Genomic DNA, 19,100 nt, shown 5'->3' on the forward strand with positions numbered 1-19,100 from the left:
GTGACTTCCGGTCCTTTATCCCTCCAGCTAAAAGGCACTTACCCTTGATGCATTAAGGGTAGAGGTTTACACACTAAGAACGACATCCTGGAGAAGGCCAGGATCACCCATTGTCCTTGGGCCTGAGGTAGGCCAAGGGGATCTTAATGCACAGCTCTGGGTGAGGCCCTGGAGACAGGATAAGGCGTGCACAGCCTTTCATGGAACACCGCCATGTGCAAGCCAGCGCGGAGGACATGCTCTCGGTTTAGGATGAAGGTGATGCCGGCTATGTCCATTTCCCTCTGAGAGCATCCTACCCACAGGGAGATGGCCATGCGTGTGGAGAACTGAACCACTTCCCCAGAAATCACATGGGATTTACAGATTGCCTGACAGCAGACCCTCAGTCAGAATTAATTTACATTTAGAGCCATGTGATTGCAGAAAGCTCATCGCTCTCCATGATTACTGAGTTTCCTCGTAATCTTCAGTTTACAGTCTTTCAGCAACCATTATTGCTTCCCACATCGGTTTTTGACAGGCATTTTAATGGCAATTTTTCACCATTGTTAGAATAATACATGCTCAATATAAAAATCTAGAAAATACAGCAAAGTTGATGGCAGAAAAAAATCTCATAAATATTCTTACCAACATTGTTAATATTCTGGTATATTTCCATTTAACCTCTGTTTTATTTAATAACTACTTGGAATTATTATGCTGCATTAGCCAAAACTGGTAAAAATCACCAGAAAACTAGGATCTAAACTTGCCATCTGTAATCTTTCAATGATGAACAGGTTGTATCCTTATGACTGTAAAACAGCCAATAGATTCAGCTTAAAAACCTTAAACTCAGTAGAAGGAAAATTAGTTAAGTGGGTTGTTTAATACATGATGAAGTTAGTCTTTCCAGATGCCCCAAGGTTGGAATTAAGCTTGTCCAAGCTCTTGGATAGCTATCACTTTAGTAAACCTCTTTAAACATAAATTTCTTTTTGATTGTTTAAGAAGGATAATCTTGTGTGATTCTGGGAGGCACATAAAAACATAGTGCTAGTCATGTTTTCTTGACATGTATACAAGTGCAATTATTTACCAAGATAGTGAAGACGGATTTTTATTTTCTTCTCAGTCTTTCCTAATAGACATGCTATTCATTGATATTGAAAGTAAAAATTGGCCCTGGCCAGTGGCTCAGTGGTAGAGCTTTGGCCCAGCATGTGGAAGTCCAGAGTTTGATTCCCAGTCAGGGCACACAGGAGAAGTGACCATCTGCTTCTCCGCCTCTCCCTGCTCTTCCTTCTCCCTCTCTCTCTCTCTCTCTCTCTCTCTCTCTCTCTTCCCATCCCACAGCCATGGCTCAAATGGTTTGAGCAAGTTGGCCCCAGGAACTGAGGATGGCTCCATGGCCTCATCTTAGGCACTAAAATAGCTCTGTTGCTGGGTAATGGAGCAATGCCCCAGATGGCCAGAGCATCACCCCATAGAGGGCTTGCTGGGTGGATCCTGGTCAAGGCGCATGGAGGAGTCTGCCTCTCTGCCTCCCTACCACCCACTTAATAGAAATAAAATAAAATAAAACAATAAATAAAAAGTATGGCTTACCTGATTAAGAAATCATGAAGTCCAACATCAAAATATCTGTTCAAAGGAGACATAGACAAGCATATCAATAGAAGATATTTATGAAAATGGTTAACATAACAAAAAATATATAATTTACATTCAGAGCATGGTGAATAAGTGGATTACTCTGACAGCTGTTCTCAGAGAATGGCCTCTGGAGCAGCTGCAGCAGCACGGCCTGGGCACTGGCTGGAGATGCACTCCCCAGGCCCCAGCTCAGACCCACGGGGTCAGAGGTTCAGGCCCAGCCACGGACTGAACAAGGCCTCCAGGTGATTCTGATGCAGAACTGCTGCTCAGTGAGGGCAGAAGTGTTTTGGCAAGTCGAAGCTCTCTCTAGAAACTAAGGGTAGATTGTCCGGGTACCTTCATTTTCTAACAAGTGAATCCTTTGGTAACTTTAGTTGTCTCAGATGTTCATTTACTTAACAAATGAAATATATTTTAAATGCATAAAACCACACAGGCCAAAGGGAAGGACGGGGGTGGGAAAGGGTCGACTCTGGTCCTCCCGCCCCTCCCAGCCCAAGTCCCTGCAGCTCGTGGGTCTCCACCGGGGTCTGCCCGAGGAGGCGGGGCAGAGCAGCTCCACGTACTGGCTGGCGAGTCTACCACTGAGCTGGGGCCTCGCCCTGGGCATCCAGTAAGCCCTGGGCAGGGGGTGCCTTTCAGCCAGTCTTCTCTGGACACCAGTAAATTTAATGCTTGTTACCCGTGCACCTCCAACCACTTAGTCTTTACCTCCCTTTGAGAAAAGAGACTATGTGGCTAGAATCGGGATGCTGCTGTCCACCAGGCATCACCCCTACTTCCAACACCTGGATGGTGATTGTCTTCCCTCCCCAACACCACGCTGGCCTCCTGGTTAGCAACCTGCCTGGGTAAAGCCTGAGTTAATTCTGTCCCTACAGACAATGAGCAATGGACACAGAAATTCACCCTGGAGTGGGGTCCAACTGCCCAGGCCCTGACTCCCTCACTCAGCTCCACACCTACCCACATCCCAGGAGCATCCAGCGTGCCAGCACCTCAGCCCACCAGACATCTGGCAGGTGATGACTGACATTAAAACAGGGTTTCTGGTGATCTTTAAACGGCAAGGTTCTTCTATGTACTCAAGCATTTATTTGCAGATCATGGACATGGGGTAGGTAAGAATAGAGAAACAAAGCCCCCCAAATTCACCATTTTAACCCTTTTTAAATATTCAGTTCAGTAGCATTAAGTATATTTACATAGTTATGAAACCATTACCACCATCATCTCCAGAACTTTCTCATTTTCCTCAAACAATACTCTGGGTTTCCTCTTTACTATGGTAGAGCTCATTTCGGCTCCTTCCAAAGGGTTCAAGGGGAGGGCCACTTCAGTGGGGCTGTGTTTTTCATTTCAATATATGAGCAAACCAATGAAGTTTCTAGAAATATGTTCTCATTAGTTTTCCTGTACAGATGGAAAGACTAGAAATGGAATAAGCCCTTCTTTCTTATCTTTCTTCCTTCTTTCCTTCCTTCTTTCCTTCCTTCTTTCCTTCCTTCTTTCCTTCCTTCCTTCCTTCCTTCCTTCCTTCCTTCCTTCCTTCCTTCTTTCCCTCCTTCCCTTCCTTTTTTTTCCTTCCCTCTCTCTCTCTCTCCCTCCTTCCTTGCTCCCTCCCTCCCTCCCTCTCTGCCTTCCCTCTCTCCCTTCCTTCCTCTTTCCTTCCCTCCCTTACTTTCTCTTTCCTTCCCTCCCTCCCTTTCTTCTTTCCTTCCTTCCTTCCTTTTCTTAGAATTGTATACCAGCCACTGTGCTAAGCTCTCTGCACATTATCTCTTTTAATCCTCACAACCAACACTGTAAAACAGGTCCCTATTTTATAAAGCCACGTGTCCCTATCCTCAGCCACATAACCAGTAAAATGTGGAGCTGGGATCTAGCTCAGAGTACCAAATGCAAAAGTCTATGCTTATTCCCTTTACATATTTAGCCACTGACTTACTTAGCCAATATTTACCACGTGCTTACAATGTGCCAGGTAGTGGGAAGTCAGCAATGTGCAGCATATAACCCCTAGCAAAGAGATGGCAAAGTCAACAATAATTTCAACACAGTGTGATCAATATCAAACATTCTCTCCCCTCATGGATTGCAGACTCCTTGAAGGCACCAAGCAGATTCTCAAGAACTATCTGTTGAGTGAATCACTGTGTGAATGACACACTGTGATAGGGCACCAATCCCTCTATCTGTCCTGGTTACTTCTCACAGTGCACTGCAGACTGAAGATTCTCAAAAGTAGTTATTCAATATATCAACTCTTCTATGTAAATACATACGCTAAATGCACACAGATAGACAGGGGGCTTCTGCAATAAGACACCTGTCACACTGTAACACAATTCTTCTCATCACCTTTTAAGAAAATCTCTCATGACTACCAACCAGCTCACTCAGTAAGCGAGGATTACCTTATGACGACACATAAGTGATCTTGTGTATATCATTCTTGGTTCCTTCTAGAACTTTAAAGTAGGAAATATGGCCTGACCTGTGGTGGTGCAGTGTATAGAGAGCATCGACCTGGAATGCTGAGGTTGTTGGTTCAAAACCCTGGGCTTGCCCAGTCAAGGCACATACAACAACCAATAAACAACTAAAGTGAAGCAATTAGGAGTTGATACTTCTTGTTCCCCTCGCCTCTCTATATATAGAATCAATAAATAAAATATTTAAAAATAAAATAAAATAGGAAATCTATTATATGTGTATGTGATATGAAAAGTTTGTGGTCTAAATATCAACTGACAGCAGCAATGGGAAGGGGCTGTCAGCTTGATCTATGTATAAAAAGGAACATTCTAACAAGTTGCAGGGCCCAAGGCAATGAATTTCCTATCACAGAATGAGAGCGAGCCTGAGTTAAAAGGGTGTTTAGAGGAGCCCTGGCCGGTTGGCTCAGTGGTAGAGCGTCGGCCTGGCGTGCAGAAGTCCTGGGTTCGATTCCCGGCCAGGGCACACAGGAGAAGCACCCATCTGCTTCTCCACCCCTCCCCCTCTCCTTCCTCTCTGTCTCTCTCTTCCCCTCCTGCAGCCGAGGCTCCATTGGAGCAAAAGATGGCCCGGGCGCTGGGGATGGCTCCATGGCCTCTGCCTCAGGCGCTAGAGTGGCTCTGGTCACAACAGAGCTATGCCCCGGATGGGCAGAGCATCGCCCCCTGGTGGGCATGCTGGGTGGATCCCAGTCGGGAACATGAGGGAGTTTGTCTCTCTGCCTCCCCACTTCTCACTTCAAAGAATACAAAAAAGAGGGGGAGTGTTTAAAGGAGACTGAACTGTCCAATAGAAAACTGGAATGGCTGACCTTAAAGGTCCCAGCCAGCCCCAGGCTTCCTGTTCCAGTTGCTTTCAGGAAGCATCTCTACGAGTGAATTCTAACTCCCACAGCAGCCTTTCTTGTCAGACAACCATCAGCAAATTAGTGGGCTGTGCCGGGCTGATGCAGCCCGATGGCTCTTCATTTCATCACGATTATGACGGCTATTTTGTTAGAGCCTCACCGTGCATCGAAATGAGGCTCCCGGAGCCTGATGAAATGGTGCTGTGCACGTGTTTACTCACGGGTCACAGGGACTTACATGTCCTTGAGGTTAGCACCCCTCTGACAGAGGAGGGCTCAGGCCCACACAGCATGTCTGTGGTGGAACCCAGACCAGAACCCGCAGTAGGTTCTAGGACTTGTTCTGCTCTTCCAGGTTGCCTGCTTTTCGGGGTCCTGGTCCTTCTCCCCAGGCTGAGCTCAGCTGTATGGAACTGGGGTTGAGGAAGGCCATGAACTGTGGCCCAAAGTCTCATGTGTCATACGGCCGGTGAGGTAAGTTTTTCAAACCGCAGCTGTCACAGCCATGTCACAGGACAGTCTTGACAGCAAGTACCACATTCAGATCTCAATCCTTGCCTCTGCTTCTTCAGTTGACAACCTTCGTAGGTTTTCATCTCCAGACTGTCTGTCCCATCAGCGGGCTGCCAAACTCTCACATTCATGCCTAGGAAGGTTGAAACTGACTTAGAGAGTTGGAAGTAAAAACCAAATCAAACCGCTATGAGACTCAGGAAGCCCTGATCAGTACCAGCTGGGCTACCTAACTTAGCCTCAGGGCGTGCGAAAGATCTAAAAGTGTGTCTGCTCTAACCAACTTACTTGAAAGATTAGGAAATAGAGGGTAAGGAAGATGAAATAATTTACAACGTAAGTATGTAACAGCGGCAGAGCTGAGGCCAGCGGACCAGGACCCCAGACTCCAGTTCCTTACTCAGAGTGTCACAAGACTGCTCTCCTCTCAGGCTCAATCAACATCTTTGTTTTTTGGGAATGCTCAGACACAGTGCTTGGAACAGGTTCTTGATGACATCGTATAGTAACTGGCATCATCTCCGTGCATAAGTGTCATGTGAGCACAGAGTCACGGTCTTACATTCCTTCCGTAGTTTGCTCATGGCTGGGTCTAACCTGCATAGCCATTTAAGATGCAGAGCCCACTGACAGTCAAGAATAAAAAGTTGGCCCTGGTGGGTTGGCTCAGTGGTAGAGCGTCGGCCTGGCGTGCGGAAGTCTCGGGTTCGATTCTCAGCCAGGGCACACAGGAGAGGCGTCCATCTGCTTCTCCACCCCTCCCCCTCTCCTTCCTCTCTGTCTCTCTCTTACCCTCCCGCAGCCAAGGCTCCACTGGAGCAAAAGATGGTCCGGGCGCTGAGGATGGCTCCTTGGCCTCTGCCCCAGGCGCTAGAGTGGCTCTGGTCATGACAGAACGACGCCCCAGATGGGCAGAGCATCGCCCCTGGTGGGCGTGCCGGGTGGATCCCGGTCAGGTGCATGCGGGAGTCTGTCTGACTGCCTCCCCGTTTCCAGCTTCAGAAAAATACAAAAAAATAAAAATAAAAAAATAAAAAGTTGATGCTGGGAAAACAGAGAAAAGTGAAAGTAACTTAGATCAGTTGGACCCCAAGTGGCAGCCAAACCACATTGTGGAAATAGGAACGTCTGATGGGAAAGCAGATGAGAATGGTCGCCCTGGAAGGACAAAGTCTAAAGAGCAAACACAGAGACAAACAGCATTGGGCTCTCTCACACAGTGTGCTCTTCATTGGATCAGACATGCGGCACTGCCATTGGGCCTTCAGGGAGCAGATTCTGGGAAAACAGACCCGGAGATCTGGACACCTCACAGTGCTGGAGGGAGAAACGGAGAGAGGTGGCAGCACCGGGAATGAATGGTTCAGGAGGGAATAGCTCCCCTAAACCACGGCGGGAAACACACGTCACTGGATGTGGGAATAAATCCAACAGTATTTGACCTTGGGCCAAAAATGTATCCCTCTGTGCCTCCATTTTCTTAACTGTGTAAAAAGGAACAAATGTCAACATTCTACAAATGTTCCAGATTATTTCCCCTCCTTTTTGGACTTTATTCGGTTCTTCCCCACACTGCATGGATGCTGTGTTCATTCGTCATCCAAAAAATATTTACTGAGCTCCTTTTAGACATCAGACCCTGAAACAGGTGCGTAGGGACACAACAGTGGACAAGAGAATGAAGTTCCTGCCCTTACGTATGTCCTGGAAACAAGGTCTGTCTTTATCAGATACCTAATTTGAGAATACTTTCTATCCATCTGTTGCCTGTCTTTTCATTTTCTTAAACATGCCATTTAAAGCATAAAAGTTTTCGATTTTTCAAGTCCAGTTTATCAGGTTTTTTTCTATTATGGATCATGCTTTTGGTGTTATATCTAAGACTTCTTTATCTAATCCACGGTCTTAATTTTTATTTTCTTCTAAAAGTTTTACATTTAGTTCTTATATCTAACTCTGTAATCTTTGTGCACAGTAATCTCTCTGCACAGAGTGAAGGGTCTGTATTCGTCTTGCTTGTCATCAGATAACGATGCCTGCTGAACACACGGGCCAACACAGAGGTCATTGGCAGCTTTGACAAGTGCAGTCTCGTTGGGCACGTGAAGGAGAGGAAGCAGAGACAGTGGGCATAAGTTGTTATGAGTTTGGTTCTGAAAGGGAAGAAGAAAGGTAGTAACTGAAGAATGATACGGTAAATGAGGGGTTTGTGGTTGTTGTTGTTGTTGTTGAACTGGGGGGAAACTTTCCCCAGTGACAGATAATGAGTACAGATGCCAGCAGATTCAGTAGAGGGAGGAATTTTAACAGAACATGAGGCAAAGTCGTCGGTTGTGAGATTAGTAGATGGAAAGTAGTGGGCAGTGGAGCACAGAACGTCACCTGGGTGGAAACCAAAAGTGTTACCGGGATGACGGAGCTGGTTCAGGAGGCAGAGGAGCTCCTGGGAGACGCTCTCTCCCCTCCAGGCGGCGCTGGCAGCAGTGATGCCCGGTAGGCAACCAAAGCACCAGATAAAGGGAGGAGATCCCTGTCCCTAATGAAACTATGCACCAGGCCCTGCTCACCTTTCTGCCCAGGTCGCCTTTGACAAGCTGCCTACAGAATTATCGCCAAATAGAGAATAAAGATATCAGACTTCGGCCTTGTATTCCTCTCTCAGGAAAGATTATATACAGCGTGTCCGTAAAGTCATGGTGCACTTTTGACCGGTCACAGGAAAGCAACAAAAGACGATAGAAATGTGAAATCTGTACCAAATAAAAGGAAAACTCTCCCAGTTTCATACCTATTCAGTGCAGTTCAACGTGGGCTCACGCACAGATTTTTTTAGGGCTACTTAGGTAGCTATCCCGTAGAGCCTCTACAGCAGGGGTCCCCAAACTTTTTACACAGGGGGCCAGTTCACTGTCCCTCAGACCACTGGAGGGCCGCCACATACAGTGCTCCTCTCACTGACCACCAATGAAAGAGGTGCCCCTTCCGGAAGTGCGGCGGGGGCCAGATAAATGGCCTCAGGTGGCCACATGCGGCCTATGGGCCGTAGTTTGGGGACACCTGCTCTGCAGACTCGTCACTGACTGATGGCCTACCAGAACGGGGATTCTCCACCAAACTGCCAGTTTCCTTCAACTGCTTATCCCACCAAATAATGTTATTCCTCCGTGGTGGTGCTTCGTTATTCACGTTGCACCTTGGTCACGGATTAAATTTAGCGAGCCACAGAACACACTGAACTTTCCTCTGTACCGTCCACATCTCAACTGGCATGGCTGTGGGCTGCTCCACTGTATACACGGTGTTACGTCATCATCTGCGCATGCGCACATGCTGCCACATCATCCTACAGAAACTGGGAGGGTTTTCCTTTTATTTGGTGCAGATTTTACATTTCTATCATCTTTTGTTGCTTTCCTGTGACCAGTCAAAAGTGCACCATGACTTTACGGACACACTGTAGAGACGTGGCCTCAGCTTCTGTTGAGAAGGTGTTTCAGGAACCACAATAGAGTAGGTCAGACCTCAAAAGGTTGGTGACTGGGAACTGGGAATTAAACAAGTAATATGTACCCCAAAAATGCCATTAAGCCACAAGGATTTAACACAAAGTGGGTATATAATATCTTAAAAGTTGAATAATGTCTTCTCTGTACATATGTATTTATGATCATTCTTTTTATTAAAATCTCATCCTACCATATGGCATTTCTCTTGTGGATACAACATTATAATAAGCGATTATTTGTGATACGTGTTTGATGAAGCTGTTCATTATAGTTTGAAAAATTACCATCACATAATCATTTCAATGATTCATTTCACCCCTTGGAAGAGATGAACATTTGGTTCTGCTGCTAGTAGTAGTCTAAGGCCAACTGGTTTGAACTCAAGTATGTTTAACTAAGGTAAGGTACACAGCTTTTCCTTTTTTCATAGGGAAACAAAAGATTCATTACCATAACTGGAATGTAAATAAAATAGTCATTATATCAAAGGTTATACTTATAAATTTTAAAATAAATTCAATATTCGTATCATTCTCACCAAACTGTATCACTTCCCTCTTCTGTTTTGTTTTCATACAATTTTATATAGGACCCTTGATAAGAATGCCCCTTTGGTATTTATTCCTTACTTGACTGTCCAAGATACAAACAGTGTTCCAGGGTTTTAAGGTAACCATGTTCCCAAGTCTTTGTAGACTCCCCAACGCTCACTAACCACCAGCAAATTTCTTAGTCTCTCCTTGGGCATCTTTTACCAAGATGGCTCTAGCTAATCAAAGTGACTATGACTAGTTTTCCGTCAATAAATTTCTGACAAATTCTCTTTATTGAAATGTAGAAGAAGAAAATAAAAGTGGTCATACAGCAACATGTGGTCAATGGGAGAAGAACCCACGTCGCAACCCAGCAGACAGGAGTAGGGAATGGGGAGCAGAGACGGGGGACGTGGATAAGGATGGAGCTGGACAGGCTGTACCGTGGGGCAAGGCTTGAGGCTGGAAGCAGCGTGATACAGAGGGTCGAACCAGGACCAGGCAGGGCAACTGCACGAGGCTGATCAGCCCAGCAGAGAGAACAAGAAAGAGATCAGGAGACTGCAAGGCAGAGAGCTAATGCACACGCAAGCTCTTGGCTTGTTACAAGCCATCATGTAAACATTGGCTTTTGTTTTTCATGTAGTTAATAATACTAAAGCCGGTCGGTGGGACGAGTCCACAGGATTTCCGTTAGCAGTCCTTTGTTCACATCGTGTTGTGGACAGAGAAGAAGTCATTTCACACAGCTGACAAATGATGCTGCCTGGTCGACAGGGAACCTGGCTTTCAGGGATGTATACAGGTTTGAGCCTAAAGAGACCTTCCAAGTTCTCTTGCTCAGCAGTACTCAATCTGTCACTCCAGCTGTCAGTGGTCAGCATCTGTGTCGTAAAAATTAAGTCCCTCTCCCATTGGATGCCACCAAAAATGAGATACACTTCAAAGCAGAAAGAGATCTTACCTGGAGAAAAAGGAATTATATTGTGATAGTCTCTAACATTTTAAAGTTCACATACTTCCAGGAAAATTAAAACTTAATATTTAATGGAAACGCTGAGAAAAGAGTAACATCATATGTGAATTGTACCACAAACCTTTTTCTTCTGAACATAAACACATTCAAGAGAATAAAGAATTGAAATTATTCCTCTCTTCAACAAATATGTATCAAGCCCCTACATTGGTCCAGATATTGTCAGGTGCTGGGAACAGCCTCTGCTTACAAGTATTTATGGCTTAGGGAGACAACTGATACATAAATAAAGAATTCTGGTAAGCCCAGCATCCAGCATGCTATTGGAAGCACACCTTGGAGAACAAAAGAGCCTGGATCCCTGGGGCGCCTGCTGAGAACAAAAGTCCTCAGGTCTCCCTGTGAAAGCTCATCACAGGATCAGATGGTAACAAGCCAGAACGGACCTGTGACTGCAGGGCCCACAAGCAGTATAAATAAGCATTTCGAAACAGAAACAGTACACACCAAACCAGGAGACTTCCTGTAAAACGGCTGCTTTCCAATTAATTGGTATCACTCACTTCATCTCAAGAAACTGTTTCATTTTGAAACTCCCACGGTTTTAACTTAAAAGCGGTGGCCATATATTTTTACTTAGTGTTGTGTCTTCCACTGGCCTCTTAACTGTTTAACTAGAGATCATCCAGAGATGGCCTTCTGGACATCTACCAGCACTTCAAAGATTACGTGTCCTTTTCCAGTCACTCACGCTAGTGAAAACAAAAAATACCAGCTAGGAAAGCCAAAGCATGTTTGTTTTTCACAGCAGGGTATATCAAATTACATTTAAAATCATGTCTATAATTATCCTTTAAGATTCCTTTAATAGGGCGCACCTCTATGTACTTAATAACCCCACTTCACAAAACATAAAAGCTCAATTACGCCTCATTCATCTACAAGATCATGGCTGGTTTTCAATCTTTTTACACTTGGGAACAGTTGAAAATAGGAGAATTATTTCAGGGACTGCTAAGGCAGAAATCACTCTGAGCGTAAGTGAATTTGACTAAGATCTTTGCGTCCATAATCTTCATACAACATCAGGGTGGTTAATTTTTCCACAGACCAGCAGAAATTTCTGGTAGACCTGTCTATGGATAGGTGGTTAACTGGAGCCTCAGACCACACTCATGAGCCAGCAAGCAAGCAGAAAAAAAGGCAGGAAGAATAATTACTGTCACAAGCCCACATATTAGATTCTACAAAAAAATGAGAATCCAGACACATAGTTGTTCATAACATCTGGCCACAAATTTAAAATGAGAACCCAACAGATATACTTAGCAGGTGACCAGATATATGTAAAGATGCAAACTATAGAAATCAAACTCACTTTATTTAGGGATGCAGAGTCCCTCCTTGCCTATTTAAACTTCGATTGTATTGTTTCACTATAAAAATCATTAGTGTTCATATTCATGATCTGGAAGTCACTGGTAATTAGCCATGGGTGTACAAGAGTATCAATAGTAGAGGTTCTTAAATGGGCTTCTGCCGGCTTACTTACACCTCTGCCCAATGGTGCACAGTATTAGACACTGTAGAATAGTATTTCTTAAATGTTTTTTCCACATGACCCACATTAAAAAAGTATATGTTATATCTCAACCCAGTATTCACAAATATATAGAGAGGTTGTGGTAACCAGGCTTCAAAATGACCCTCAACGGTCCCCACCACAGGGCATTCACATCCTTGTGCAGTCCCCATTGTACTGGGATTGGTCTGTGACTAACAGAAGAAAAGAGAATCATGACTGAAGTTGGGACGTCTGACTTTTGAGAGTCGGTTATAAAAGAGACTGTGGCTTCTGCCTTGCAGAGGCTCTCTGGTTCTCTCTCTCTCTCCCAGGCCAGGTGCTCTAGCAGAAACCAGCTATGATGTTAGCAGTGGTCAGCAAACTGTGGCTCTTTGGCCCCTTGAGTGTGGCTCTTCCACAAAATACCACATGCGGGCACTACCTCGATAAGGAATGTACCTACCTATATAGTTTAAGTTTAAAAAATTTGGCTCTCAAAAGAAATTTCAATTGTTGTATTGTTGATATTTGGCTCTGTTGACTAATGAGTTTGCCAACCGTGACAAGGAAAGGAATCCTTGACTAAGGGCTGAAACTACTGTCAACAGCCATGAGAGTGAGCTCAGATGCGGATCCTCCAGCCCAGTCAAGACTGCAACCCTGGCCACAGCTGGTGTTCAACCTGAGTCGAACCATCCAGCTAGGCAGACCCTGGCCCCCAAGAATAATAAATGCTTATTTTATTTTATTTTATTTTTTGTATTTTTCTGAAGCTGGAAACCGGGAGAGACAGTCAGACAGACTCCCGCATGCGCCCGACCAGGATCCACCCGGCACACCCACCAGGGGCGACGCTCTGCCCACCAGGGGGCAATGCTCTGCCCCTCAGGGTGTCGCTCTTTTGCGACCAGAGCCACTCTAGCGCCTGGGGCAGAGGCCAAGGAGCCATCCCCAGCGCCCGGGCCATCCTTGCTCCAATGGAACCTTGGCTGCGGGAGGGGAAGAGAGAGACAGAGAGGAAGGAGGGGGTGGGGGTGGAGAAGCAAATGGGTGCTTCTCCTATGTGCCCTGGCCGGGAATCGAACCCGGGTTCCCCGCATGCCAGGCCGACGCTCTACCGCTGAGCCAACCGGCCAGGCCAATAAATGCTTATTTTAAACTGCTAAGTTGGGGGGGAGTAATTTGTTACACAGGAATAGATAACTGATACAGGTACATAATAGAAACAAAAAGTTTCAAGAAAGCTTACCTTTACTCTGAGCAATACATAACGGTATTTTCTATTCTGTTCCATTTTTCAAAATGCTATCTATAACCCACTAAAATAATTATGACTCACCATAGGCTATAACTGGAGCGATTCAATAATATACCCACCATCCAGAATCCCATATATACATATGTACACACTTATATATGAGAGAGCCAGGGCTCATTAGTCTGGGCTCTTCTCCTCTCTACATACTCACTTCCTTGCTATTCTCACCAACCAGTCTCAGGGATTTAAAAGCTATCTATATGCTAAATACTCTCAGGTTGATATTTTCAACTCAAACCTCTCTCCTGCACTCCAGATCCACATATCTAATTATTAAGCACCTCTCCTTGAATGTCTAAAAGAAATTTCACACTTGGCACATCTGAAACTGGATTCTTGATTGTCTCCTTGTGTCTCCTCCTCCCCTAGCCTTCCCCGTCTCAGATGGCGGCAACTGCATCCTGCTAGCTGCAAAGGCCACAAACCCTGCAGCCATCCTTGTCCCTCTCATTCCCACATCCAATCCATCAGCAAACCCTGTTTGCTCTACTTTCAAAAATATATCCAGGAACTGGTGACTTCTTACCACCTCCACTTCCACATCTTCTAATGGACTCCCCTGCTCTCCTAAAGGCCATTCTCAACAGAACAATGAGAATTATCCTTCAAAAACCCAAGACGTATCACTCCCCTACTTCAATCCTACAGTGGCTCCCCATTTCACTTAGAAGAGTAGCCAAAGTCTTTACGACAGCCCTCGGAGACCTGCGCGTATAGGGTGGAGGCACGTGATAGAGCACAAGCATGTTAAGATTTTGGGTGTTGAGCTAACAGTGAGCTCAACAAATCAACAGTGTTATGAGGCAAAAACAAACAAACAAACAAACAACTAGCATTTGTCCACACTAGTAGAATTACAGAATTGCAATAGAATTGGTAATGTATCTTTGTGCTCACTGGACCATAAACCTGGAGAGTCATTCTTAATTTCAAGTGACTATTTTAAAGAGAGATTGACAAGGAAGGGATCTGAAAGCACACTATTTGAGGGGATGATGCAGGAAATTAAATAACTTTAACATGGATAAGTAATGGATCAGAAAACAAAGATGGAGTGATTTGCATTTTCAGGTAGATTTAGTGTAATTGTGATTATAATCGAATGGGCTAACTTGGGACATTTCCTGTCACTAGATCAGACTCCCTTGATAACATCTATCCACCAGTCCATCCATTCACCCACTCATCCATTCACCATCCATGCATCCAGCACTTATGAGCACACTAGTCATAGGCAGTGAGTATATAGAGATGACCAAGTTATAATCCCTCTCTCATGGGGGGTGATCAGGGAGTGAGGAAAGACCTACAAGTAAGCAGGCTATTACTGCATTGTGTGATCAACGGTGGCACAGAAAGAAGTGGAACAGTGGGAACTCTGGGATGGACAGAGTGATATCCATCCAAGTAGGCTATTCAGAGTCAAAGAGCCTTGACCCAACCTGACCTTTGACGGCTATGAAAGAGTTAGCTAAAGGATGTAGTCAGTGAATGTAGAGGACATAGCTAGGTGAGTGTGAATGAGAGTGTGTGAGTGTGTGTGTGTGTGTGTGTGTGTGTGTGATGACACCAAAGGCAGAGAAAGCAGCTTATAGAAATAGAGACAAGAGGGAATATGTCTCATTAGGTATGTACGCAGGTGGGGATGTGTCTGTAAATTGTTTGGTTGACTGAGGGCAAGGGCGTAGGGGCAGAGGCAGACTGAGGGCGGAACAGAAACAGTCATAGTAACGGAAAATGTCTATTGGGTGTTTAGTATGTGTTAGAACACATTTAGTCTACGGCCATACCACCCTGAACGCGCCCGATCTCGTCTGATCTCGGAAGCTAAGCAGGGTCGGGCCTGGTTAGTACTTGGAAGGGAGAACACATTTAATCCTCACGATAACCCTGTCAAGATGGTACCATTACCCTCATTTCCATTTCACAGCGGAGGTAGCTGAAGCCCAGAGAGGTCAACGACTCACCTGAGGGTTCTCAGCTGGTCAGTGGCTGAGGCAACCCTCTAAACCAGGAAGTGTGGCTCAGAGCCCACGGTGGTCAGTGCTGCCTCCATACTGCCTCTCCGAACATGCTAGCATGTGATAGGAGTTTACAGTTCATCCTAGGGTCACTAGGGAGCCATTAAACACATTTAAGCAAAGGAATAACTGGACAGACATTTGCCTTCTTGAAAGATCCACGTCTTCAGTGGGGTTGAGTGGGGGTGGGCAAGGGTGAGGAGGAAAGGCCAGATCTGAGAGGTAGCAGTGGTCCTACTGAGATGGGCATGAAGGCTTGAGCCAGGCTTGAGCCAGCGTGGACTAAAGTCACAGCTGACTTAAAGGCACATGAAGAAGTCACTGTCCCTCCCATATCTTTCCACTTCCAATGAAGGATGTTATTAACCTCATAAACATGGCGTCTTTAGGCGGGGCATGTGAGATGTTTACATAATGAAACTTGAACACATGTTGGCTGAATTTTGTTGTTTTGTTAGGGGCTTGTTTTGTTTTGTTTTTGCCTGGTGGTTTCTACCATGTGCTATTTTTATCTTCTGGTGGGAAAATATATATTGGTTTTGTAATTTTATATTTTAAGTATGTCTCTAAACAAAAAGTAAAAATACCTCTATTGTAGAATATTTTTCTTAGTGACAAAGTCTCCACAATCTTTTTCTACTACTGAGTTTACACCTGACAAAAATTAAGAAATGACACCCAGGTTAAATGCCACAGACCTCAATTTAAATTTCTAGTATAATGCCACCGTCAGGTCTGCAGGTCCTTGTATCATTCCCTTTGTGAGGACATTAGTTTTGACTAATAGTTTCATTAAGGAGATTCGCCTAAGGACACACAGTAAAGTCAAACCTGGGAAGTTCTCTGAGGGGTTCAACTCGGCCAGAATGCTGACTCCTAGGGGAACATGAACATTCTTCAGTTGGGTATTTGAGCCGTGGTTTTTATGTCCAGAAGGGCTCTTTCCTAGAAAAGTCTCCTGGGAACCAAGTCTAAAGAAGGCATTTCAGCTCCAAATGGACATGTCCAAGGAAATGAGTAGAGATGTGTCTCTATTCATTGAAATTTGGAGTCATTCTTTCTGGGAGGGTACCTGCTGGTGGCCGAAATGCTCAGAGATAAGCGTTCTTTCCTTAGAAAATGCTAAAGGCTGGGCGTTTTCTCCTGACTAAACAGTCTTTTTCTTCCCTTTTCTAAAACATTATTTGGCCCATTCCAGCTCCATGTAACTTGAAAACCTGAATAGCCTGTGAGTTCGGGGTCCAGACGCTTTTGTCAGATGGCAAAGCTCAGATGCTAAACCTGGGCTGATCAGGGGGCCATAAAACTGGTTACCAGATTTCAGAACTGAGTGTTTCAGACACATTGTGGACTTTTGTAAGATTACCATCCTTGCTAACATGGGCTCATGAGAGTCTTTGCTCCCCCTACATCTCGGTGGTTGGTAGAGGCTCTATGGTAGACATGGAAAAATCTTTAAGGACTTTGCCTCCTATGGATAAGCCCACTCAGCTGATTTGAAATGACAGTGAGTGATGTAAGGCCCTTCCCAAGGGAGTGGCACTGTAGCCCACTGAGGACAGAGAGCTGGCAGTGACATGGGAGGAACAAGCCTAGCCTTCTGCTGAGCCCCCTTTAACTATGGGCAGGCCTTGGAGGGGAGCCATGGAGGGAGCGTGCCCTGGTTGCTATGCCCATAGGCAGTTTTCCTGGATTTCCCAGACAATTTGCACGTAGGCAGCCTGACCAGTAACTTCAGCTCTACACGCTCCAAATCAAGAATCAGAACCAGGGGTTGCCAGTTACCAAGACCACTCTAAAGACCAGTGACTACAGAGGAGACAAGAACGTTACAGACAGATCTGGTCAAGGGGAACTGACAGAATACTTGGGAGAGGCTGGCCACATACAATATAATGGTATGAGGATGATTACAGACACCGGTCACAGCAGCACAAAGTAAGATGCTCAAATTAGGCCTGCTTCTCCCTCATGAAGACTTTAATTGGTGTTTACTCAACATTTATGTATTTAATTATGCAAAGCAATTATCCTAGTTAAATGGAAAGAGCCTCCAAGTGACTGACTTTTCCGTCCTTCCTCCTACAGAATCCCAGGCTGGCCCTGGCCCCAGGTCTCCTCTCCCCTCTCCACCTCCAGTCCTTTCCCTCACGGGGTCCCCCACTTCCCACTCTTAGCTATTCGGGACCAGCAAACACCTATTTATCATCAATAACACAACCTTTTGTAGAACCAGCACACATTTTAAAGATATAACCTATACTGCATTCAAATTCAGTTGCACCAGAAATGAATAATATATCAAAATAATGACTTCCTTATCAAAGAGATTGAATCTTGAAGGAACAAGTGCCGGTAGAAAACCCATTACCTAGGACTCTTCAATTGGCAGAACTTATTATAAACCTCCCAGGAAAACACCGCTCTGTTGTCTACCTTTTAAAATGTAAATTTTCTTTTTCTCTTACACCACACTTGATCATGGGATTCCTTCCTCCTATTTCTTTGCTGGCTGTGAATGCTTGACCTCTTACTCATTTTATTCATCCATTGAACAGATCATAATTGAACACCTACTAGGTGCTAGGCTTTGTTTCGGCTCTTAGAATACACCAGTGAACAAAACAGACAAACATGGAGCTTCCATTCCAACAAGAAGAGAGAAACAATACACATCACAGGTAAGTAGACCACACAACGTGTTAGGCGTACTGGAGCATTAAAAAAAAAAAAAAAACAAGGCCCTGGCCGGTTGGCTCAGTGGTAGAGTGTCGGCCTGGCGTGCAGGGGACCTGGGTTCAATTCCCGGCCAGGGCACATAGGAGAAGCGCCCATTTGCTTCTCCACCTCCCACCCCCTCCTTCCTCTCTGTCTCTCTCTTCCCCTCCCGTAGCCAAGGCTCCATTGGAGCAAAAATGGCCCGGGCGCTGGGGATGGCTCCTTGACCTCTGCCCCAGGCGCTAGAGTGGCTCTGGTCGCGGCAGAGCGACACCCCCCCCCCCCGGAGGGGCAGAGCATCGCCCCCTGGTGGGCAGAGCGTTGCCCCTGGTGGGCGTGCCGGGTGGATCCCGGTCGGGCGCATGTGGGAGTCTGTCTGACTGTCTCTCCCCGTTTCCAGCTTCAGAAAAATACAAAAAAAAAAAAAAAAAAAAAAAAAGTAAAGCAGGTTAAGAGGAATGGGTGGGTGGGGTCGTAATTTGGAACAGAATGGTCGGGGTAAGTCTCACTGTGAAGGTGACATCTCAGTCAAGATTTGAAAGAGACGAGGGAATTTATGGTACAGATAGGTTGGGAAAGGGCACGCACTCAGAAGAAAGAAAGAGCCAGATGACATTGACAGGAATCCCTTCTGTAATAGGAACTACTGCACTGATCCCTCAAGCTCTCCGGCACCTCTGGGCCTCTCTTCCTCTCTTCTGAGCCATTCACTGTCCCCTCACTATACAGCCCTCATGTCTCATCACAAAAAAACACGTCCTTCACGGTTGTCAAAGGAATGTGGATGAGGACGGGACTCTTCGGTGACTTCAATTAACCTTTTTGGCACACTCTCGGTTGTTGTGTTTCAACTGGATGCCCCTGAAGACCACTCCCCTGGAGTCCAGGAAGGCACTGAGACAGCTCTGTGTGGCTCCACAGGAAGCGCTGTTCATCCTCTTCCATTGCTAACATACCCTTC

At 45.5% G+C, this 19,100-nt stretch overlaps 1 protein-coding gene across 5 annotated transcripts in view; it reads right to left on the reverse strand.

The window, feature by feature from the left end:
* Nucleotides 1-19,100, reverse strand: part of HHAT (hedgehog acyltransferase) — a 300,060-nt gene that overhangs the window by 144,340 nt on the left and 136,620 nt on the right. For 4 of the 5 annotated variants that reach the window (XM_066261445.1, XM_066261444.1, XM_066261441.1 and 1 more), the window contains one exon: nucleotides 1,594-1,629. The exons of the other annotated variant lie outside the window; for it this stretch is intronic. In XM_066261445.1, the coding sequence (XP_066117542.1) occupies nucleotides 1,594-1,629 (36 nt within the window). The remainder of the gene's footprint in view (nucleotides 1-1,593; nucleotides 1,630-19,100) is intronic. 5 annotated transcript variants of the gene reach the window in all.

The sequence above is a fragment of the Saccopteryx bilineata genome, chromosome 2 (genome assembly GCF_036850765.1).
Source record: "Saccopteryx bilineata isolate mSacBil1 chromosome 2, mSacBil1_pri_phased_curated, whole genome shotgun sequence".
Classification (NCBI taxonomy): Eukaryota; Metazoa; Chordata; class Mammalia; order Chiroptera; family Emballonuridae; genus Saccopteryx; species Saccopteryx bilineata.